Below are 25,913 nucleotides of genomic sequence, written 5' to 3' on the forward strand. Positions count from 1 at the left end.
GTATCCATTTTATCCTGTTGCCCATATGGAAATGAACAAATTGAGGCTAAAAGAAATTTTTTGTGAAAAAAAGTACTTTTTCATTTTTACGGATCAATTTGTGAAGCACCTGGGGGTTCAAAGTGCTCACTATGCATCTAGATAAGCTCCTTGGGGGGTGTAGTTTCTAAAATGTGGTCACTTGTGGTGGATCTGTATTGTTTAGGCACACAGGGGCTCTCCAAACGCGACATGGTGCCCGCTAACGATTGGCGCTAATTTTTCATTTAAAAGTCAAATGGCGCTCATTCCCTTCCGAGCCCTGTCGTGCGCCCAAACAGTGGTTCCCCCCACATATGGGGTATCGGCGTACTCAGGACAAATTGTACAATAACTTTTGTGGTCCAGTTTCTTCTTTTACCCTTGGGAAAATAAAAAAATTGTTGCTAAAAAATCATTTTTGTGACTAAAAAGTTAAATGTTCATTTTTTCCTTACATGTTGCTTCTGCTGCTGGGAAGCACCCGAAGGGTTAATAAACTTCTTGAACTTGGTTTTGAGCACCTTGAGGGGTGCAGTTTTTAGAATGGTGTCACTTTTGGGTATTTTTAGCCATATAGACCCCTCAAACTGACTTCAAATGTGAGGTGGTCCCTAAAAAAAAATGGTTTTGAAAATTTCGTTGTAAAAATGAGAAATCGCTGGTCAAATTTTAACCCTTATAACTTCCTAGCAAAAAAAAAATTTGTTTCCAAAATTGTGCTGATGTAAGGTAGACATGTGGGCAATGTTATTTATTACCCATTTTATGTCACATAACTCTCTCGTTTAACAGATTAAAAATGCAAAATTTGAAAATTGCAAAATTGTAAAACTTTTCGCCAAATTTCCTTTTTTTCACAAATAAACGCAAAAATTATCAACCTAAATTTACCACTAACATGAAGCCCAATATGTCACTAAAAAACAGTCTCAGAAACGCTAGGATCCGTTGAAGCGTTCCTGATTTATTACCTCATAAAGGGACACTGGTCAGAATTGCAAAAAACGGCCAGGTCATTAAGGTCAAAATAGGCTGGGTCATGAAGGGGTTAACCCTCATACACTTTCAGGCTGCCGTCACACTAGCAGTATGTGGTCAGTATTTTACATCAGTATTTGTAAGCCAAAACCAGGAGTGGAACAATTAGAGGAAAAGTATAATAGAAACATATGCACCACTTCTGCATTTATCACCCACTCCTGATTTTGGCTTACAAATACTGATGTAAAATACTGACCAAATACTGCTACTGTGACGGCAGCCTCAGACTCAAATGCACTCATCACTGTCCCCAATCTCCTCTTTTTCCTGTTCTCATCTGGCTGTACATCACTACAGTGACACTCTCAGAAGCACCCTGTTCCAATTAGCGCCCCTCACTTTCAGAACCTCCAAACAGAGTAAAACAGCCCTGGCTCACATCGCAAACTCGATTTCTCCTGCGATGCTCTAGAACTGCTGAACGCTTATGGAGGAAAACTCGCACACCATAAAAATTCATCCACTTCAAATTTATGTTAAGAACCTATAACTCTGCCCTTCATCTCGCCAAACAGACCTACTACACGACCCTGATCTTGTCACTATTCAACAACCCAAAGAAACTTTTTGACACCTTTCACTCCCTCCTCAGACCAAAAGCACAAGCCCCCATCACAGATATTTGTGCTGATGACCTGGCCTCTCACTTTATAGAGAAAATAGATAACATCCGTCAGGAAATCAGCTCCCAACCACCAAGTGCTGTTACTCCCATCCCTCCCTGCATTTCCCCTGGCTCACTCTCCACATTTGATCCCTTCACAGAAGAGGTCTCCAGGCGCCTCTCTTCTTCTCGCCCAACTACATGCACTACAGTCCCCATTCCCTCACATCTCCTCCAGTCACAACTCACCTAACTTCAATCTTTAAACCCTTTCTGACCTTAGACGTACTATCCCGTCGAGGTGCCCTGGGCCTATCTGACCCTCGACGGGATAGTACGTCATATGCGATCGGCAGCGCTCACGGGGGGAGCGCCGCCGATCGCGGCTGGGTGTCAGCTGCTTATCGCAGCTGACATCCGGCACTATGTGCCAAGAGCGGTCAAGGACCACTCCTGGCACATTAACCCCCGGCACACCGCGATCAAAGATGATCGCGATGTGCCGGCGGTGCAGGGAAGCATCGCGCAGGGAGGGGGCTCCCTGCGGGCTTCCCTGAGCCCCCCGCAGCAACGCGATGTGATCGCGTTGCTGCGAGGGTCTTACCTCCCTCCCTGCTCCAGGCCCGGATCCGGGTCCTGCAGGGAGGGAGGTGGCTTCACAGAGCCTGCTCAGAGCAGGCACTGTGAAGCCTGCAGTGCTGCAAGTCAGATCAGTGATCTGACAGAGTGCTATGCAAACTGTCAGATCATTGATCTGTGATGTCCCCCCTGGGACAAAATAAAAAAGTAAAACAATTTTTTTCCAAATGTATAAAAAAAAAAATAAAAAAAAATATTCCTAAATAATGAAAAAAAAAAATATTCCCATAAATACATTTCTCCATTTAAATAAAAAAAACAATAAAAGTGCACATATTTAGTATCGCCACGTCCGTAACGACCCGACCTATAAAACTGGCCCACTAGTTAGCCCCTTCAGTAAACACAGTAAGAAAAAAAAAAAAACGAGGCAAAAAACAACGCTTTATTATCATACCGCCGAACAAAAAGTGGAATAACACGCGATCAAAAAGACAGATATAAATAACCATGGTACCGCTGAAAACGTCATCTTGTCCCGCAAAAAACGAGCCGCGATACAGCATCATCAGCAAAAAAATAAAGTTACAGTCCTGAGAATAAAACAATGCAAAAATAATTATTTTTTCTGTAAAATAGTTTTTATCGTATAAAAGCGCCAAAACATAAAAAAAATGATATTAATGAGGTGTCGCTGTAATCGTACTGACCCGAAGAATAAAACTGCTTTATCAATTTTTACCAAACGCGGAACGGTATAAACGCCTCCCCCAAAAGAAATTCATGAATAGCTGGTTTTTGGTCATTCTTCCTCACAAAAATCGGAATAAAAAGCGATCAAAAAATGTCACGTGCCCGAAAATGTTACCAATAAAAACGTCAACTCGTCCCGCAAAAAACAAGACCTCACATGACTCTGTGGACCAAAATATGGAAAAATTATAGCTCTCAAAATGTGGTAACGCAAAAAATATTTTTTGCAATAAAAAGCGTCTTTCAGTGTGTGACGGCTGCCAATCATAAAAATCCGCTAAAAAAACTCGCTATAAAAGTAAATCAAACCCCCTTCATCACCCCCTTAGTTAGGGAAAAATTTAAAAAATGTATTTATTTCCATTTTCCCATTAGGGCTAGGGTTAGGGCTAGGGTTAGGGTTGGGGCTACAGTTAGGGTTGGGGCTAAAGTTAGGGTTTAGATTACATTTACAGTTGGGAATAGGGTTGGGATTAGGGTTAGGGGTGTGTCAGGGTTAGAGGTGTGGTTAGGGTTACCGTTGGAATTAGGGTTAGGGGTGTGTTTGGATTAGGGTTTCAGTTATAATTGGGGGTTTTCCACTGTTTAGGCACATCAGGGGCTCTCCAAACACGACATGGCGTCTGATCTCAATTCCAGCCAATTCTGCGTTGAAAAAGTAAAACAGTGCTCCTTCCCTTCCGAGCTCTCCCGTGTGCCCAAACAGGGGTTTACCCCAACATATGGGGTATCAGCGTACTCAGGACAAATAGGACAACAACTTTTGGGGTCCAATTTCTCCTGTTACCCTTGGGAAAATACAAAACTGGGGGCTAAAATATAATTTTTGTGGGAAAATTTTATTTTTTATTTTCACGGCTCTGCGTTATAAACTGTAGTGAAACACTTGGGGGTTCAAAGTTCTCACAACACATCTAGATGAGTTCCCTGGAGGGTCTAGTTTCCAATATGGGGTCACTTGTGGGGGGTTTCTACTGTTTAGGTACATTAGGGGCTCTGCAAACGCAATGTGACGCCTGCAGACTATTCCATCTAAGTCCGCATTCCAAATGGCACTCCTTCCCTTCCTAGCCCTCCCATGCGCCCAAACAGTGGTTCCCCCCACATATGGGGTATCAGCGTACTCAGGACAAATTGGACAACAACTTTTGGGGTCGAATTTCTCCTCTTACCCTCGGGAAAATACAAAACTGGGGGCTAAAAAATCATTTTTGTGGGAAAAAAAAAGATTTTTTATTTTCACGGCTCTGCGTTACAAACTGTAGTGAAACACTTGGGGGTTCAAAGCTCTAACAACACATCTAGATGAGTTCGTTAGGGTGTCTCGTTTCCAAAATGGTGTCACTTGTGGGGGGTTTCAATGTTTAGGCACATCAGTGGCTCTCCAAACGCAACATGGTGTCCCATCTCGATTCCAGTCAATTTTGCATTTAAAAGTCAAATGGCGCTCCTTCGCTTCCGAGCTCTGTCATGCGCCCAAACAGTGGTTTACCCCCACATATGGGGTATCGGTGTACTCAGGACAAATTGTACAACAACTTTTGCGGTCCATTTTCTCCTGTTACCATTGGTAAAATAAAACAAATTGGAGCTTAAGTAAATTTTTTGTGAAAAAAAGTTAAATGTTCGTTTTTATTTAAACATTCCAAAAATTCCTGTGAAGCACCAGAAGGGTTAATAAACTTCTTGAATATGGTTTTGAGCACCATGAGGGGTGCAGTTTTTAGAATGGTGTCACACTTGGGTATTTTCTATCATATAGACCCCTCAAAATGACTTCAAATGAGATGTGGTCCCTAAAAAAAAAAATGGTGTTGTAAAAATGAGAAATTGCTGGTCAACTTTTAACCCTTATAACTCCCTAACAAAAAAAATGTTGGTTCCAAAATTGTGCTGATGTAAAGTAAAGTAGACATGTGAGAAATGTTACTTATTAAGTATTTTGTGTGACATATCTCTGTGATTTAATTGCATAAAAATTCAAAGTTGGAAAATTGCGTAATTTTCATAATTTTCGCCAAATTTCCGTTTTTTTCACAAATAAACGCAGGTACTATCAAATAATTTTTACCACTATCATGAAGTACAATATGTCACGAGAAAACAATGTCAGAATCACTGGGATCCGTTGAAGCGTTTTAGACTGGTTGTCTCCCGATGCTGCCGTCCATCCTGGTGCTGCCGTCTGTTCTGGTGCTGCAGTCTATCCCTGTCCTGTGCTGACTGCTGTGCTGTTGGACTACTGCCTGTAATGTAAGTTTTGGTGTCCATTTTTTGGGGGGCTACATTGTGTTTGGCTCTAACAAGTTTATTTTTTGTTACCTTTATTTTTCTGTAGTGTTTCACTTGACTGCTGCCTGCTCTTCAACCATGTCCTCAAGTGAAGAACTGACTGCTTCACAGGGTGGACATGACACGGATTATGTAATCGCATTTGCTATACTGATTGGTATGTAATGACTGACAATACTAAACTTGTGTTAAATCATGTAATTTCTTGACAGGTACCTTCCAGTGATGAAGAGCAGGAGCAGTCGAGAGGAAATTATTAGTGATGAGCGAATATACTCGTTACTCGAGATTTCTCGAGTATGCTCGGGGGTCCTCCGAGTATTTTTTAGGGCTCGGAGATTTAGTTTTTCTTGTGCAGCTGAATGATTTACATCTGTTAGCCAGCATAAGTACATGTGGGGATTCCCTAGCAACCAGGCCACCCCCCACATGTACTTATGCTGGCTATCAGATGTAAATCATTCAGCTGTGGCAAGAAAAACAAACTCTGAGCACTAAGAAATACTCGGAGGACCCCCGAGCATGCACGAGAAATCTCGAGTAACGATCACGGGTATTTAACCCCTCTGATGCCGCTGTCAGTAGTGATAGTGGCATAGAGGGGGATCGCGCGGGGACAGGGGCCCCCTGCGCTCTCCCACCGGAGCAACGCGATGCGATCGCGTTGTTCCGGTGTTCTGGAAGGAGTCCCCGGATCCAAGAGGGCCACGGGGCTCCTTCCGGGTTCTGAAGCGAGGTGGCTAGCCGGCGCCTGCTCACCTCTTGCACTGCCTGTCAGATCGCTGATCTGACACAGTGCTATGTAAAGTGTTGGATCAGCGATCTGATGAAATATAGTGATGTCCCACCCTGGAACAATGTTAGAAAGTAAAAAAAAAAAAAAAAAAAAAAATTATATATATATATATATATATATATATATATATATATATATATATATATATATATCTATCTATATATATATATCTATATATATTGTATTAAAAAAAAAATATCCCCAAATAAAAGAAAAAGAAATATTTCCCAATAAATCCATTTAAAATTAACCGGATTACTTACGGTAATGCTCTTTTAATGAGTCCATGACAGCACCCACTGGAGAGATAGGGATCCGCCCCAAGGAACAGGAAACCTACAGAGACATAAAAGGGGGCGGTCCCCCTCTCCTCCTCAGTTTAATTTCAGAGTACCCGGAGGACCGCCAGTGTTAGTCATATATTGCAACATATTATCAGGTTATAAACTTCATAGAAGTAATTACATTTTCCTCTATTAGGGAGGGATGTGACTGGGTGCTGTCATGGACTCATTAAAAGAGCATTACCGTAAGTAATCCGGTTATTTACCCTTCGCCATGACAGCACCCACTGGAGAGATTTCCAGAGACCAACACCTAGGGGGGGACCACCGTGCTGAGGATAGTCCTGCCAAAGTGTAGGTCAGAATCTGATGAAAGATTAAGCCTGTAGTGATTATAGAAAGTGGAAGGAGCCAACCAGGTTGCGGCCTTACATATGTCCTCAATTGGAACGTTCCCTTTTTCGGCCCAGGAGGAAGCCATGGCTCTAGTGGAATGTGCTTTAATGCCCTCCGGAGGTTCTATATTCTTGATGGAGTAGGCCAGCCGGATAGCATCTCTTATCCACCTGGACAATGTTGATTTCGTGACTCCATACCCTTTCTTTCTACCCTGAAAGGAAATGAACAGAGCCCTACTCTGCCTCCAACTACTAGTTTTCTCAATATATTGTAAGACTATTCTCCTGACATCTAAAGTGTGAAATTTTTGTTCTTCAGGAGTAGAGGGGTCTTTAAAGAAAGTAGGAAGGTGTATTTCTTGTGACCTGTGGAATTTCCCTGCTACCTTAGGAAGGTATAAGGGGTCTGGTTTTAAAACTAGTCTGTCATGAAATGTGAGAAGGTAAGGTTGATCTATCGACAAGGCCTGACTCTTCTAGCCGATGTTAAGGCTACTAAGAAGGCTGTCTTTAGCGATAAGTGTTTCAGGGATATTGTGTCTATAGGCTCAAATGGAGGTTTCGTTAGAGAGTCTAAAACTAGGTTTAGGTCCCAAGGAGCTATTCTAGGTATGTGGACCGGAGTAACTCGCTCACAAGCCGTGATGAATCGGGATACCCATTTATTACCCGCAATATTATGGCCATAGAGGGCTCCTAGAGCGGACACCTGTACTTTTAGTGTGTTAACTGACAGACCTAATTCTTTCCCTTTCTGTAGAAACTCTAGGATAGATTTTATTGGAACCTCAGAGGGGTTTGAACCTGTATGGAACTGAAGAAACTTTTTCCATATTTTGGTATAAATTTTAGTTGTGGATGGTTTCCTGCTGAGCAGGAGTGTATCAATGAGGCCTTTTGAGAACCCCCTGGAATTTAGTATCTGCCTTTCAAATTCCAGGCCGTCAAGTGGAGGCTGTCCACTTGAGGGTGGAAGAAAGGTCCCTGAGAGAGAAGGTCTGGGATTGAGGGAAGGACCCATGGATCTGTCACCGACATTGACTGCAGGCACGAGAACCATGGTCTTTTGGGCCAGAATGGTGCGATCAATATTATCCTGGCTTGTTCTTCCCTGATCTTCCGTATTACTTGCGGAAGCAGAATTATCGGAGGGAAGGCATATGCCAGCTTGAATTGCCAGGGTGTTTGAAGAGCATCTAGAATGTCCGGGTGGTCTGCACGGAACCGAGATGCAAATTTCTGGACCTGTCTGTTCTGTTTCGTAGCAAACAGGTCTATCTGGGGCCTGCCCCACAATACTGTCACTTTGTGGAATATGTGAGGATTTAGACACCATTCTCCTTGATGTAGAGTGTGTCGACTTAGAAAGTCTGCTTGTTGATTGTTCTCTCCTTTGATGTGGACCGCAGAGAGGGACAATAGATGATTTTCGGCCAGGGTTAAGGTATTCTTTGCGGAAGACAGAGCGTCTGATCGTGTGCCGCCTTGTTTGTTTAAATATGCCACTGTCGTAGTGTTGTCTGAACAGACTCTGACGTGGTTTCCTCGTAGCTGTGGGAGAAATTGATGCAGTGCATAGTTTACTGCCTTCAACTCTTTCAAATTGGATGAATCTAAAATCTCCTTCTTATTCCATATTCCCTGGCAGAATTTATCTCCCATGTGTGCACCCCACCCGTGGGGACTAGCATCAGTGGTTACCGTGTGGGATGGTGTTATCACCCAAGGGACACCTTCCGTTAAGTTTTTGCTATCCAACCACCACGACAAGGAAGATAACACTTTTCCTGATAATGTTATTTTTGATTCGAGGTGCCCTAAAAATTTCCTCTGTTCCCGAAGTATCTGATGTTGCAATGTTCGGGTATGGAGTTGTGCCCACTGAACGGCTGGAGTACAGGAGGAAAGGGATCCTAGTAAGGACATACCTGCCCTCAAGGACATATGGGGTTTTTGAATGGCCACTGCTACTTTCTCCTCTATTAGTGATATCTTTACTTGTGGGAGTAAACATTTTTGTTTTGTGGAGTCTAGATTGAAACCTAGGAATGTCTGGAGAGAAAGTGGGATGAGTCTGGACTTTTCGGAGTTGATGATCCAGCCCAGGTCTTTTAGGGATGAGACAGTGTTCGCTAACCGCTCAGCACACTGAAGGGATGAATTTCCGACAACTAAAAAATCATCCAAATAGGGGATGATTAAGGTGTCTTTTTGGCGGAGGTAGGCCATCACTTCTAACATAACTTTGGTGAAAATCCTTGGAGCTGTAGAGAGACCAAAGGGCATAGCCGTGTATTGGAAATTATGTATCTCCCCCTCAAGAGTTACCGCCACTCTTAAGTATTTTTGATACCTGTTATGAATAGGGAGATGGTAGTAGGCAACTTTTAAATCAATGCCGCCCATTTTACAATTTGGATACAGGAGTTTAATGGCAGTTCTAATAGATTCCATTTTAAACGTATAATTTTTTATAAACGTATTGAGTTTTTTTAGATTTATAATCGTTCTAAAGGAACCATCGGGTTTAGGGATTAAAAATAACGGAGAGTAGAACCCCCTACCCTCTTGTCCCTTCGGCACCCTAACTAAGACATTTTTAATTATCAGACTTTGGATTTCCAGTTCAAGGGCCCTTTGTTGAACTGGTGAGGAAAGGGCTGTTAAAACAAAAGAATCATGGGGAATTTGGAGGAATTCTATTTTCATTCCTTCTTTAATAATATTCAGAACCCAGGAATTTAATGTAATCTTCTGCCATTGGGGAAAGAAAAATTTTAACCTGCCCCCTACTGGGGTAACTGGCCCTTTAATATTTGTTGTCTCTACGGAAGGGGGGCCCTTTAAACATAGTGCCACTCTGTTTTCCCTCTCTTGTAGCCCACCGTGACGGTCTTTCATTTTGCGTTCTTTTCCCGAACGGTCTCCTCCTAAAGGTCTTCCTATAGAAAGGAATTGAGGGGTCAGGGAAGGCTTTTTTCCTCTCTTTTGCTTTTTTGAGGATGTCATCTAAAGCTTTTCCAAAAAGAAACTCACCCTCACACGGGATACCACAGATCTTAGCTTTCGAATGTGTATCCTCCTTCCAACTCTTCATCCACAATGCACGTCTGGCATTATTCACTAGGCCTGCTGACCTCGCTGCAAGGCGTAGAGAGTCGGCTGACGCATCGGCCATGAATGCTGCTGCTCCTCTAATTAATGGCAGTGCATCCCGCAATTTTTGTCTGGAGATCCCCTGCTCAATCTGTTGATCTAACTGATCGATCCAAACAAGCATAGATCTAGCTGTTAACGTGCTGGCAATCGTAGGCTTAAATATGCCCGTGGAAGCTTCCCATCACCTTTTCAGTGACGACTCTGCTTTCCGAACTAGAGGATCAGAGAGTAGCCCTGCATCCTCGACTGGTAAGGCTGACTGTTTAGAAGTGGAGGCCACCGCAGCGTCCACTTTAGGAATTTTGGTCCATGTGTTTAATTCCTCGTCGCTAAAGGGGTACTTCCTTTTGGAGGCTGATGGGAGAAAGCCCCTCTGGTCCTGCTTTTCCCATTCCCTCCTTATTAGTGCCTTAACCGCAGGAATTACTGGGAAGGCTCTTCTCTTCCTCTCTGCCAACCCTGCAAACATGATGTCTTGTGCAGTTTGGTCGTCTTTTGCATCCTCACAACCTATGGTATTCCTGATAGATTTTACCAGGTTGTCAACCCCATCAAGGGGGAAACAAGCTCGACCTCCAATGTCAGATTGTGTCGAGGATGAGGATGATGAACGTGAGGAATCAGAGTGGATGACGCCTTCCTCATCAGACTCAGAGCTGGATACAGCCTTTTCCTTACTGGATTTTTTAGGGGGTGCACTGGCTTGTGTAATGGCCTGCAACTCTTCCCTAATTATGGCCCGTATATCCGTAACTGACATGGATTGACTCTGCATTGTTTCGGTGATACACTGGTTGCAGAGTTTTTTGGGGTGGGCGTCTGGGAGAGGCTCGTCACATAATGCACACTGTTTGTGTTTAGACTTTTGTCTCCTTTTGGCCGGATCAGGTTGTTGAAGCGTCTTCCTGGATCTGGAATCTGTGGCTTCACCTCTACGGCTGGCATCTGAGGACCTCCTGCTGGATGGCTCACCAGCTGGGTCCACTGACTTGCTTGGGGACGACATGTTGCATCGCCTGTGTGTTTGCAACCATCCCCTTTTAACTGCCAGGATCCGGTCTTTTTTTTTTTTTTCTTCTCCCCCCCCCCCTTCACACAGCGGTGTACTGCGCATGCGCGAAACCGCGCTTTCCCTCACCGCTGTGTGAGTGACCCGGAAGTAGTCCAACACCTCCTGGTCAGTAAGGGGAATCTTCCACCACTCCCCGCATGCGCGGCCGCCATTATTCCGGCCTGCGTCTGGGAGCGGTGTGCCGGCTGCCGCTGCTGCAGAGCCACGGATCGCGGACCCCAATAAGCCGGTCCAGCGTCCGGCGCCTCCTTCGGCCGCACTCCCGCAGCGTCGTACCAGGATTCGGCCGGCCCCCATGGACCCAGCCATCCCACAAGCCGGCCAGACGAGGGGGGAGCCGTCTAACGGAGTCTCCCCCGACGCTGCTACTGGACCGCATCCCCTGCCGTTCCCGCAGAGACCACACAGGCGGATGCTTATGGCCCAGGTATGATTTTCTGTAAGTCTTCTTGGAGAATCCAGAGATCCTGTCCCCTGGGAACAGGAAACCTAAACTGAGGAGGAGAGGGGGACCGCCCCCTTTTATGTCTCTGTAGGTTTCCTGTTCCTTGGGGCGGATTCCTATCTCTCCAGTGGGTGCTGTCATGGCGAAGGGTAAAAATAAAAGTACACATATTTGGTATCGCCGCGTCCGTAACGACCCACTCTATAAAGCTATCCCACCCCTTCAGTGAACACCGCAAAAAAGTGGAATAACACGCGATCAAAAAGACGGATATAGCGGGGCGTGGCCTGGCTTCGGATGGCACAGGTCGCATAGCGCGGGAGCTCCGCACACTTTAAGCGGCTCATAGCGACACACGAACGGCACCTTCCTCCCCCAAACTCCCTGCACGGCAACCTTACCGGCCGGTGAGTACATGGGGAAATCCAAGTCCGGCTCCGGTGACCCATCCAGGCGCATAGTGGATTTCTTTGCCGCCTCCTCGCAGCAGCCCCAGAAATCCAAGATGGCGCCGCTGTCTCCCAGATCTTCCCGGGCTGCGCGCAGAGGCTCTTAGTCCTCTGCCTCAAGCGCTGCAGCAGCGGATATTCCTGACGCCCCGGTCACAGCGTCGCTTCTCAGGGACATGCTGGGGGATCTTCGTGCCTCCCTGCAGGAGGATATGCGCTCCATGATGTCGGAGCTCAGGGGAGAGGTGGAGGAACTGGGGGCCCGCACTGACCACCTTGAAAATAAAATGGCTGAACTAGTGGCCTCCCATAATGACAATCTGCAATTGCTTGCTACAAGGACACACGCCAAAACTCTAGATTTAGAAGATAGATCTAGAAGGAATAATGTCAAACTCAGGGGCATCGCCGAATCGGTTGGATCTGAGGATCTTAAAGCCTTCCTTCAAGATTTTATCCTTACTGTCCTCCCACTTTATACTAAAGAAGGCATCATAATTGACCGCATTCACCGGATCCCTAAGCCCCCAGGACTAGACCCCTCGGTCCCTAGAGATGTTTTGGCCTGCATCCATTTCTTTGTTATGAAGGACGAGTTTCTGCAGGCCCTGAGAGCTAAACCAACTTTGCCTGAACGTTTTGCGGCCATTACTGTCTTTCCTGACTTATCACCAGGAACCCTAGCCCTCCGTAAGGCGTTCCTGCCCTATACCACAATCCTAAGGGAAAAAGGCATATTATACCGCTGGGGATTCCCCACTAAGCTCTGCATTTGTAAGGATGGATCAGTCACCACGTGCCTAACCCCGTCGCAAGCAGCTAAGACTTTGTCACAATGGGGCTTTGAGCTTCCTGGACCCCTCCCTGCTGTTCCTTCCTCCAAATCTGAAAGCTCTAACTCACGAAGACGCCGGATTACACCCGACTGGAAGGTCGCCTGAAGTGCTAACCGTCTCCATTTCCTGGTTGGAAAGAAAAGGGAAATCTCTTTTTTTTCCTCTTCCCGCACAATTATAGTACTCTCTTATTTTGTTCTACTTTTTTTCTCTTGCTGATTTTTTGCTGAGGTTGATCACTGGCTGATCCTTCCTCAGCTTATTGCCCCTCAGGTGATCTGTTTTGCTAATTCACCTTGGACACAGGAACTCCCTGGATGGTCCTTTGTTGTAATGTCTGGTTACTGTTTGTTTGGTTTCCCCTTTTTCCCTCTTCCCTCCCCCCTCCTACATATCTCAGATCGCTGCCACATAGTAACCCCATGGTATTGCGGTATTATTTTACTGAGCATAAGTAAATATGCACGTAAGCTAGGAGAACAACTAATATATATACATAAACCTAAAACGTAACTTTTAATAGACAACGTTTAAAACATATAATGGATAATGACGTCGCATGTGATAAAGTGCAAAAAAGTGCTCATGTAACCAGTGCTCTATTAAAAAAAATGGTTTTGTCTCACCAAATAGTCCTTTTTCTTTGCGGGAGCATCCAATATTATTCTTTAGGGGGAGGGGGAGAAAAATTCTATGCTACCCCAGTCGTGCCCGCCCCTGTGTAGCTCCTGCCCTGACAAGGGCAGTACCCAAGTCAGTCTAATATATTGTACCCACCAAGATAATGTAACCTTCCCTACGCGTTTCCTCTCCCATAGGGGAGAATCATCAGGGGAACTAGCTGAGATATATATGTGGGATATTCCTTTCAAGAGAGGGGAGTCCCTGCGTCGGCAGTAGAGTTACAGGTGTTTCCTATGAATATATGTATAACTGCCTTTACCCTCCTGCTTGTGTCTAAATACAGTGGGGCAAAAAAGTATTTAGTCAGTCAGCAATAGTGCAAGTTCCACCACTTAAAAAGATGAGAGGCGTCTGTAATTTACATCATACGTAGACCTCAACTATGGGAGACAAACTGAGAAAAAAAATCCAGAAAATCACATTGTCTGTTTTTTTTTAACATTTTATTTGCATATTATGGTGTAAAATAAGTATTTGGTCAGAAACAAAATTTCATCTCAATACTTTGTAATATATCCTTTGTTGGCAATGACAGAGGTCAAACGTTTTCTGTAAGTCTTCACAAGGTTGCCACACACTGTTGTTGGTATGTTGGCCCATTCCTCCATGCAGATCTCCTCTAGAGCAGTGATGTTTTTGGCTTTTCGCTTGGCAACACGGACTTTCAACTCCCTCCAAAGGTTTTCTATAGGGTTGAGATCTGGCGACTGGCTAGGCCACTGCAGGACCTTGAAATGCTTCTTACGAAGCCACTCCTTCGTTGCCCTGGAGGTGTGCTTTGGATCATTGTCATGTTGAAAGACCCAGCCACGTTTCATCTTCAATGCCCTTGCTGATGGAAGGAGGTTTGCACTCAAAATCTCACGATACATGGCCCCATTCATTCTTTCATGTACCCGGATCAGTCGTCCTGGCCCCTTTGCAGAGAAACAGCCCCAAAGCATGATGTTTCCACCACCATGCTTTACAGTAGGTATGGTGTTTGATGGATGCAACTCAGTATTCTTTTTCCTCCAAACACGACAAGTTGTGTTTCTACCAAACAGTTCCAGTTTGGTTTCATCAGACCATAGGACATTCTCCCAAAACTCCTCTGGATCATCCAAATGCTCTCTAGCAAACTTCAGACGGGCCTGGACATGTACTGGCTTAAGCAGTGGGACACGTCTGGCACTGCAGGATCTGAGTCCATGGTGGCATAGTGTGTTACTTATGGTAGGCCTTGTTACATTGGTCCCAGCTCTCTGCAGTTCATTCACTAGGTCCCCCCGCGTGGTTCTGGGATTTTTGCTCACCGTTCTTGTGATCATTCTGACCCCACGGGGTGGGATTTTGCGTGGAGCCCCAGATCGAGGGAGATTATCAGTGGTCTTGTATGTCTTCCATTTTCTAATTATTGCTCCCACTGTTGATTTCTTCACTCCAAGCTGGTTGGCTATTGCAGATTCAGTCTTCCCCGCCTGGTGCAGGGCTACAATTTTGTTTCTGGTGTCCTTTGACAGCTCTTTGGTCTTCACCATAGTGGAGTTTGGAGTCAGACTGTTTGAGGGTGTGCACAGGTGTCTTTTTATACTGATAACAAGTTTAAACAGGTGCCATTACTACAGGTAATGAGTGGAGGAAAGAGGAGACTCTTAAAGAAGAAGTTACAGGTCTGTGAGAGCCAGAAATCTTGATTGTTTGTTTCTGACCAAATACTTATTTTCCACCATAATATGCAAAAAAAATGATAAAAAAAACAGACAATGTGATTTTCTGGATTTTTTTTTCTCAGTTTGTCTCCCATAGTTGAGGTCTACCTATGATGTAAATTACAGACGCCTCTCAACTTTTTAAGTGGTGGAACTTGCACTATTGCTGACTGACTAAATACTTTTTTGCCCCACTGTATAGGGATCTGACTATTTTTAGTTGTCCTCGCTTCTTTATGAGGTATTGTTTTTTTATAGTAGTACTATTGTATGTTGTATGTGCGGTTTCTGGTCTTGGGACATGTTTTCTAGCCAACAAAATAGGATATAATTGGTCTATCATGACTTCGGAGCAGATGGCAGCCATTGCTGCATTTGCGATACTTTTTTCTCTGGCCTGTATTATATATGGTTCCAAACAGAGATTTTAGCTTTGTACATGGCACATGTCGTTGCATAGCGCATGTCGTCGCATGGTGCATGTCATTGCATGGTGCATGTCGTTGCATGGTGCATGTCATTGCTTGGTGCATGTCATTGCATGGTGCGCCGTCGTATGTCGCATGTCGTCGCAAGTAGCATGGTGTCGCATGGCACGTCGTCGCATGGCGCATGTCAGCGCATGACGCATGTCGTCGCATGGCGCATGTCGTCACATGTCGTCGCATGGCGCATGTCGTCGCATGGCGCATGTCGTCGCATGGAACATGTCGTCGCATGGTGCATGCCGTCGCATGGTGCATGTCGTTGCATGGCACATGTCGGTGGTGCATGTCACGTCGCCGCATGGTGCATGTAATCGCACGGTGCATGTCGTCGCATGACGCATTTCGTCGCATGGCGCTTGTCGCCGCATGGCGCATGTCGTCGCATGGCGCATGTCGTCGCATGGTGTATGTCATCGCATGGCGCATGTCATCACATGGCACATGTCGTCGCATGGTGCATGTCGCCGCATGGTGCATGTCGTCGCATGGTGCATGTCGTCGCATGGCGCATGTCGGCGCATGGTGCATGTCGGTGCATGGAACATGTCGCATGGCGCATGTCAGCGCATGACGCATGTCGTCGCATGGGGCATGTCGGTGGTGCATGTCACATATCGTCGCATGGTGCATGTCATCGCATGGTGTCGCATGGTGCATGTTGTCGCATGGCACATTTCGTCCCATGGCGCATGTCGTCGCATGGCGCATGTCATCGCATGGCGTCACATGGCGCATGTCGTCGCATGGTGCATGTCGGCGCATGGCGCATGTCGGTGGTGCATGGCATCACATGGTGCATGTCATCGCATGGTGCATGTCGTCGCATGGCACATTTTGTCCCATGGCGCATGCCACCGCATGGCGCCGCATGACGCATGCCGCCGCATGGTGCATGTCGTCGCATGGCGCATGTCGCCGCATGGTACATGTCGCCGCATGGCGCATGTCGCCGCATGGTGCATGTCGTCGCATAACGCATGTAGTCGCATGGCGCATGTCGTCGCATGGTGCATGTCATTGCATGGTGCGTCGTCGTATGTCGCCGCATGTAGCATGGTGTCGCATGGCGCATGTCATCGCATGGTGCATGTGGCATGTTGTCGCATGGTGCATGTTGTCGCATAGTACATGTGTTGCATGATGTCACATGGTGTGTGTTGTATGTATGTATGTATGTATGTACTGTGTATGTGTTTTTTTTTTTTACATTCAACACATTAGCCGGATGATGGGACCACTACTGTCCCATCATTGGCTAATGTGTCACTCACTGTCACTGTAGCAGGCAGAGCCCGATGGGACTTGTAGTCCCATCGGAGGATGCCTGCACACACACACACCCCTCCCCCCCACTGTCAGTGTAGCAGGCAGAGCCCGATGGGACTTGTAGTCCCATCGGAGGATGCTTGCACACCCCACCCCCCGGACCCCAGCGCCGGCACACACATACCGGCGCCGGCAGGCAGACACTGAGCAGTGAGGACACGGCACACACAGTCAGCCCCGCCTGCCCCAGGCACTGAGCACACGTCACACCGTCAGCCCCGCCCGCCCCCAGCACAGCCCCGCAGGCAGCCCCCAGCACCGCCCACAGCCCAGTCACTCTTGCTGAGTGACTGCTGACTGTGGGGGCTGGTCACGCCTGCTGCTGACGTCACGTCAATTTCTAGAGTCTGGAAATTGACGCGGCGCCGGCGGAAATGAGCGGCGGCTGCAGCCTGGGGGTCATGTGACCCGGACTCAGCAGCCGGAATAGCGCCGCTCACAGGCGAAAACGGCAACGCAAGGTAGTTGCACAATTTATTAGGGGCCCCGGGGGGGTACATTGGGGGGTTAATTGAAAGTAGTGGACAACCCCTTTAAGCATACTTTTATATGATACAGCTAGTGTCAGATTCATGATGCTGAGGTTTGGGCAGCATGATTCTCCTGTTATGATGCCTTTAAGCGCTATAGTCAATGTTTAAACAAGATATAGATAAAAAGACATATTGGACAACTTTTGTTAGAAGAACGGTACATATAAACCAAAATTTGACAGAAAAAAAGTCCCAAATCTTTTAAATTGGCACACTTTATAACATCCTCTTGGCACTTCACAACTTTTGCATAAAATGCGGCAAACATATTTGATGTATACCAAAAATTCAATTACCGTATATACTCGAGTATAAGCCGAGATTTTCAGCCCATTTTTTTAGGCTGAAAGTGCCCCTCTTGGCTTATACTCGAGTCATTGTTCCAGGGGGTCAGGGCGGCTGTCACATCATAGTCACCCGCTCCCGGCGCAGTCTCTGCACGTCCCTGCTTCTCAGATGGTCTGTGGTGCCTGCAGCTCTTCCTGTGTTCAGCGGTCATGTGGTACCGCTCATTAAAGTAATGAATATGGATGTGATTCCACTGCCATAGGTGTGGAGCGCATATTCATTACTTTAATGAGCGGTATCATGTGACCGCTCAGCACTGGAAGGAGTTGCCGGCCCTGGGACAACGGAGAAGCAGAGACTGTGCCAGGAGGGTGAGTATGACGGGGGAGGGTGAGCCATGAGATATTCACCTGTCCCCGTTTTACCGCTGGGCTCAGTCTTCCACTTCCTCTGGCTGTGACGTTCAGGTCAGAGGGCGCGATGACGTTTTTAGTGCGCGCCCCCTGCCTGAACAGTCACTGCAGAGACCTAGAAGAGACAGCGGCACGCGGCGGTGGAATGGAGACAGGTGAATATCGCAAGTGTCGGGGGATCAGAGCCAGCGGCAACACCGGCATCTTGCCCTCATAGCGCGCCGGTGTCCCCGCCTACTCAGGGCACCGGCACTTGCACCCAACGACGAGGTGACTGTCATTTTTTTTTTTATAAATCGCAGCAGCATATGGGGCATATTATTCTATGTAGAATCTTGTGGGGCCATCATTAACCTTTTATGCAGCATTATATGAGGCATATTTTAATATGAAGAATCTTATGGGGCCATCATTAACCTTTTATGCAGCATTATATGAGGCATATTTTAATATGAAGCATCTTATGGGGCCATCATTAACCTTTGTGCAGCATTATATGGGGCATCTTATGGGGTACATCGAACTTTATGGAGCATTATATTGGGGTATTTTGTATGGAGCATCTTATGGGGCCCATCATGAACTGTATGGAGCATTATATGGGGCTCCTGATTCAATATGGATATTCAAAAACATTTATCCTACTGATGTCTCAATTTTAGGCTGGTTTCACACTTGCGTTTCAAAACGCATGCGTTTAAAAAAAAAACGCATGGTGAAAAAATGCACGTAAACGCTGCGTTTTTTGACGCATGCGTTTTTGCATGTGGTGAAAAAAAACGCAGCGTTTTGACGCGTTTACATGCGTTTTTTCATGCGTTTGCGTTTTTTAAACGCATGCTGAGAAATGTGTGACAGCTGCCAATCATCAAAATAAAGTAAAAAACCCACTATAAACAGAAATAGTTAGGGTTAGGGATCATAACCCTAACCCTAAAGGGATCCTAACCCTAACCTAAAGGGATCCTAACCCTAAAGGGATTAGGGGTAGGGTTAGGATACCTTTAGGGTTAGGGGTAGGGTTAGGATCCCTTTAGGGTTAGGATCCCTTTAGGGTTAGGATCACTTTAGGGTTAGGATCCCTTTAAGGTTAGGATCCCTTTAGGGTTAGGATCCCTTTATCACCTTTATGGTGGGGGGTGGCATGTCAGTGTGTTTTCTGTTTCTTTAATAAAAACGCATGCATTTTTAAAGCAAACAAACGCATGTGCTTAAAAATGCATGCGTTTCCATTGACTCCAATGTATTTTTTGACACAAAAAAAACGCATGAAAATGCATGCGTTTTTATGTGTCAAAAAAAACGCCTCTCAAAAATACTACAAGTTGCATTTCTGAAAAAGAACGCATGCAGCAAAAAAACGCATGCGTTTCAAAACGCGACCAAACGCGTACAACAAAAAACGCATGCGTTTTCAATGTTAAATATAGGAAAAAAAATGCTGCAGACAAAAACGCAAGTGTGAAACCACCCTTACTTTTCTTGGTATCTATTTTTATTTTTGGAAATTTACCAGTAGCTGCTGCATTTCCCACCCTAGGCTTACACTCGAGTCAATACATTTTCCGAGTTTTTCTGTGGCAAAATTAGGGGTCTCGGCTTATACTTGGGTTGGCTTATACTCGAGTATATACAGTATTTAGTGCAATTTGCAACTGACTTTTAGAAAACCTCTCCAACAGACCTCTGAAAGTTGTTTCTGTAATTCTGATATTTTCTGTTCATAAATCTTCTTTCGGTCTGAAACAATCGCCATCAAATTGAATCGTATCTCCCCTTCACAATACCTGTATATAGAGGGAAAAAAAAGTCAACCACTAAAGTTCTAGTTTACAAAGCAAATCTTAACCTTAAGGTTCTCTGTATAAAATGATGGGGTGTAGTTTCTCAAAATATGCAGAACTTACCACACACTGGATAGTATAAGTCAGCAAACTGCACTTTCCTATGCAGGAAAATGAAAGGCATGATGATGCCTATTAATACATCAGGGGCTAATTTTCTTGTGGAATTCAAGGGGTAGAGGAGAAAGACTATCGGTACGAGCTAGCAGCTTTCCTGCTGTATTTGTCATCAAAGGCAAGGAAACAGATGTGGGCAGAACTGCTATGGGCAACTAGGTTACTTCACCTTTCCACTAATTTTACTAAATCTCTCAATTACTGCATCCTCCAACGATCTCAATATGATTTGGAATAGTCGGGAAATACAATTACCAAGGATAAGCAAACATTCCCTCCAAAGATAAATGCAATCTCGTTTTTTTGTCTAGTAAATGCAGCCATTTTCTAGTATATTGGTATGGAAAATTAATTGTGTCACGTATCCTCAATTTAGTTAAAAGAAAAAAAAAAGGGGTTTGGGTTCTTCAGAAACTGTTATACCATAATCTTTAAATAATAATAATCTTTATTTTTATATAGCGCTAACATATTCCGCAGCGCTTTACAGTTTGCACACATTATCATCGCTGTCCCCGATGGGGCTCACAATCTAAATTCCCTATCAGTATGTCTTTGGAATGTGGGAGGAAACCGGAGTACCCGGAGGAAACCCACGCAAACACGGAGAGAACATACAAACTCTTTGCAGATGTTGTCCAGGGTGGGATTAGAACCCAGGACTCCAGCGCTGCAAGGCTGCTGTGCTAACCACTGCGCCACCGCGCTGCCCTTGCCATGCCTGAGGAAGGGACCTAAGCAGTCTCGAAAGTTTGCTTTGTAACATTTTATTTTTGTTAGCCATTCAAAGGTATGATAATTACAAGATTATCTTGTTTTTCACACAGAGCATGATCTAATCCTCAATTCATGCAATAAACAAATCCTTATGAATACATCACCAGAGAAGTAACGTTTTGCCTCTTGAAAGAAGAGAGGAAAAAAACAAGCAAAAATCTAAATGGGATGCCCACTGTTAGGAATATTCATTTTCATTTGTAAATAATTGTCACTATAGAACTGTGAATTTCTTTGGAAGACAACCTACAACCGGCCCAACGTGATAAGCAGCAAGAATTGCAGACATTGACATGTTCACTGCACTGCATACCAAATTGACCATGATTTTGTGTGAACAGTACTCCTTGTTCAGTGCAGCCGGCAACAATTTTGTTGAAGTCACACAACGCAAATAGCAAAAAAAAAAAAAATTTGCAAAACCTTGAACAAATTAACTCACCTCTATCTGAAGTCTTATCCACACTAACCCCCCCTAAAACTACTGATTTATCCTTCAGCGCAAATGCCATAAAAAAAGCAAAAAACAAAACAAGTCGTGCAAGAATTACTGTTTTTTTTTTTATTTGTTGTGAGGTGAAAAGAACAAAGTGCAGGGTCCCAGGAGGCAGGGTTGCTGCTGCAGGAAGCTGGCAGTGGTGGCAGGAGTGGGGCGATGCTAGGGACCCCGGGCTGGTAGGAGGGGGAGTTCGGCGACGAGAGGCTTTGGCAGGCTCCGAGGTAGAAGAAAATGTCGGAGTCCTCGCACTTCCCATTGTCTCCCACTGTGGTGGACTTTGGCCACTGGCGGCACATGAACAGATTAAGATCTCTGCTCCCAAGATTCTGCTGCAGCCTTGCATCACAGAACACTCCCTCCTCCAAGCCAGGGGGTCCACAGTATCGCTCCAGTCCTGCCACCGCCAGATTCCTACAGCAGCAACCCTGCCTGCTAGGACCCCGTTCCACAGCAGCCATCCCCACTTGGAAGTTACATTCGGATTATAAGATTTACCCCCATTTTCAAATTTTTGGGAAAAAAGTGTTTTATAATCTGAGAAACACGGTATTTTTCAGAATGGATGATAAACTCAGAAGACAGTAGGAGAGGAAAAGTGCACTACAACTGGAGGCAGATATGGAAACTGATTCACCTTGGAGAGTCTGAAGTGGTGTCTCCCTAAGCTCGACACGCGTTTTGCCGCTGGTTTCTTCTGGGGGCGTCCCCAGACTCTCCAAGGTGAATCTGTTTCCCTATCTACCTGTGGACACTTAAATGGTCTAACTTTATATGTTTCCCCTGCTCACTGTCGGATACTAGCCTATACGCTACAGGGTTACACAAATTTACTATATTTTTTAGATGTACTGTGAGATTTGTACCTTCTCTAACAGGATATCATCAGGGAGTGTGAGGAACGCTGTTTCGCGCATTGAAATTCTAGCGCTAGGCACTTTACTTCAAATGACAGATAAACAGTCTAACTAGACTTGTAGCTATTCCCACTGATCCCCCCCCCCATTTTTTCCCTTTACCCCCCTTTTTCTGAGAATGGTATAGTTTTCATCTCGGTAACATATTCCTACAATTACAGGTCTCAATTTATTGGAGGTTTCTGGTATCTACCCTGTGATACACTCTGTTTTTTTACCTTTGTTCATGTACTTTGTTTTTAATATTAATTCAAAAAGATATATTTTACCTAAATGAATTGCTTCATTCCCCTGGGTTTACTTATACCAGGGTTCTAGATTTCATATTGATGCAAAGTGCCATTGATTGATTAAATTTGGACACCTTTGAAAATTAAATCTTTTGTGAAAAGAAGACAGAGGTCTTGCCACTCCACCTTACAATTGGCAAATCGACCGTCAGTCTGGCAACTCTCCACCCCCGGGGTCAAGTATATACCCTAGGTCTACCAGAGACTAAGTAGAACCAAGAAAATTTAGCAGCAGGATTTATCCTTAAGTCCTGTTCTCCTGCCGGATTCTTTTTTTGTGACAGAAGGATTGCTCCCTTCGTCCCTGTATTGACTATCGGGGACTTAACAAAATCACCATTAAGAACATGTATTCCCTGCCTTTGATTTCTGAACTATTTGATAGATCTGTGGGGAAAAGATTTTCACTAAATTGGATCTATGAGGGACTTATTGCTTGATCGGGATCTGCAAGGGTGACCAGTGGAAGACGGCGTTTAATACTAGTGATGGTCACTACAAGTATCTAGTCATGCCCTTTGGTCTGTGCAATGCACCCGCCCTGTTTCAGGAATTTGTTAAACAAAATCTTTCGGGACCTCCTCTGTTTCTGCGGTTGTGTATTTGGACGACATCCTGATATTTTCCCCTAATTTTCATACCTATAGAAAACATGTCCATCATGTTCTGCAGCATCTATAGGAGAACCATTGGTTTGCCAAGTTGTCCAAATGTGCCTTTGAAAGTTTCTCCTTGCTATTCCTTGGCTACATGGCTTCCGGCTAGGGCCTCAAAATGAATCCTGAGAAGTTTTCTGCTGTTTTCTCCTGGCTTCTTCTTCAAGGATTGCATGCCATTAACCCCTTCATGACCCAGCCTATTTTGACCTTAATGACCTGGCCGTTTTTTGCAATTTTGACCAGTGTCCCTTTATGAGGTAATAACTCGGGAACGCTTCAACGGATCCTAGCGGTTCTGAGATTGTTTTTTCATGACATATTGGGCTTCATGTTAGTGGTAAATTTAGGTCAATAAATTCTGCGTTTATTTGTGATAAAAACGGAAATTTGGCGAAAATTTCGCAATTTTCACATTTTGAATTTTTATTCTGTTAAACCAGAGAGTTATGTGACACAAAATAGTTAATAAATAACATTTCCCACATGTCTACTTTACATCAGCACAATTTTGGAAACAAATTTTTTTTTTCCTAGGAAGTTATAAGGGTTAAAATTTGACCAGCGATTTGTCATTTTTACAACGAAATTTACAAAACCATTTTTTTTAGGGACCACCTCACATTTGAAGTCAGTTTGAGGGGTCTATATGGGTGAAAATACCCAAAAGTGACACCATTCTAAAAACTGCACCCCTCAAGGTGCTCAAAACCACATTTAAGAAGTTCATTAACCCTTCAGGTGCTTCACAGCAGCAGAAGAAACATGTTAGGAAAAAATGAACATTTAACTTTTTAGTCACAAAAATGATCTTTTAGCAACAATTTTTTTATTTTCCAAATTGTAAAAGGAGAAACTGAACCACGAAAGTTGTTGTCCAATTTGTCCTGAGTACGCTGATACCTCATATGTGGGGGTAAACCACTGTTTGGGCGCACAGCAGGGCTTGGAAGGGAAGGAGCGCCATTTGACTTTTTGAATGAAAAATTGGCTCCACTCTTTAGCGGACACCATGTCACGTTTGGAGAGCCCCCGTGTGCCTAAAAATTGGAGATCCCTCACAAGTGACCCCATTTTGGAAACTGGACCCCCCAAGGAACTTATCTAGATGCATAGTGAGCACTTTGAACCCCCAGGTGCTTCACAAATTGATCCGTAAAAATGAAAAAGTACTTTTTTTTTTTTTCACAAAATTATTTTAGCCTCAATTTTTTCATTTTCACATGGGCAACAGGATAAAATTGATCCTAAAATTTGTTGGTAAATTTCTCTTGAGTACGCCGATACCTGATATGTGGGGGTAAACCACTGTTTGGGCACACGGCAGGGCTCGGAAGGGAAGGCGTGCCATTTGACTTTTTGAATGAAAAATTAGCTCCAATTGTTAGCGGACCCCATGTCGCGTTTGGATAGCCCGCGTGCCTAAACATTAGAGCTCCCCCACAAGTGACCCCATTTTGGAAACTAGACCCCCCCAAGGAACTTATATAGATGCATATTGAGGACTTTAAACCCCCAGGTGCTTCACAGAAGTTTATAACGCAGAGCCATGAAAATAAAAAATTTTTCTTTCCTCAAAAATGATTTTTTAGCCTGGAATTTCCTATTTTGCAAAGGGTAATAGGAGAAATTGGACCCCAAATGTTGTTGTCCAGTTTGTCCTGAGTACGCTGATACCCCATATGTGGGGGTAAACCACTGTTTGGGCGCACGGCAGGGCTCGGAAGGGAAGGCACGCCATTTGGCTTTTTAAATGGAAAATTAGCTCCAATCATTAGCGGACACCATGTCACGTTTGGAGAGCCCCTGTGTGCCTAAACATTGGAGATCCCCCACAAATGACCCCATTTTGGAAACTAGACCCCCAAAGGAACTACATGGAGAGAAGGACAGCACCACAGCAATTGTGAAAAAACAGCTCCCGTATTTATTCCGCCATCTGCAACGTTTCGGTCCGTGGACCTTTTTCAAGCATGCTTGAAAAAGGTCCACGGACCGAAACGTTGCAGATGGCGGAATAAATACGGGAGCTGTTTTTTCACAATTGCTGTGGTGCTGTCCTTCTCTCCATGTGCATCTGAATTTATATACTGGGATGGATCCCCTGGTGAGGACGTGCACCCTGCTGTCCATAGAGACGTTGCCTTTCTAGGGTGCGGCTTTACTACTAGTGTTTGATACCCCCAAAGGAACTAATCTAGATGTGTGGTGAGCACTTTGAACCCCCAACTGCTTCACAGAAGTTTATAACGCAGAGCAGTGAAAATAAAAAAAAAATTTCTTTTCTCAAAAATGATATTTTAGCCCGCAATTTTTTATTTTCCCAAGGGTAACAGGAGAAATTTGACCCAAATATTTGTTGTCCAGTTTCTCCTGAGTACGGTGATACCCCATATGTGGGGGTAAACTACTGTTTGGGCACATGCCGGGGCTCGGAAGTGAAGTAGTGACGTTTTGAAATGCAGACTTTGATGGAATGCTCTGTGGGCGTCACGTTGCGTTTGCAGAGACCCTGATGTGGCTAAACAGTACATACCCCCCCACAAGTGACCCCATTTTGGAAACTAGACCCCGGAAGGAACTTATCTAGATATGTGGTGAGCACTTTGAACCCCCAAGTGCTTCACAGAAGTTTATAACGCAGAGCCGTGAAAATAATAAATA

At 44.8% G+C, this 25,913-nt stretch overlaps 1 protein-coding gene across 3 annotated transcripts in view; it reads right to left on the reverse strand.

Annotated features, from left to right (window-relative positions):
* The window catches only part of UCHL5 (ubiquitin C-terminal hydrolase L5), a 421,169-nt gene that overhangs the window by 60,334 nt on the left and 334,922 nt on the right, over positions 1 to 25,913 (reverse strand). For all 3 annotated transcript variants that reach the window (XM_069737165.1, XM_069737164.1, XM_069737163.1), the window contains one exon: positions 19,837 to 19,939. In XM_069737165.1, the coding sequence (XP_069593266.1) occupies positions 19,837 to 19,939 (103 nt within the window). The remainder of the gene's footprint in view (positions 1 to 19,836; positions 19,940 to 25,913) is intronic.

Source organism: Ranitomeya imitator, chromosome 8 (assembly GCF_032444005.1).
Source record: "Ranitomeya imitator isolate aRanImi1 chromosome 8, aRanImi1.pri, whole genome shotgun sequence".
NCBI lineage: Eukaryota > Metazoa > Chordata > Amphibia > Anura > Dendrobatidae > Ranitomeya > Ranitomeya imitator.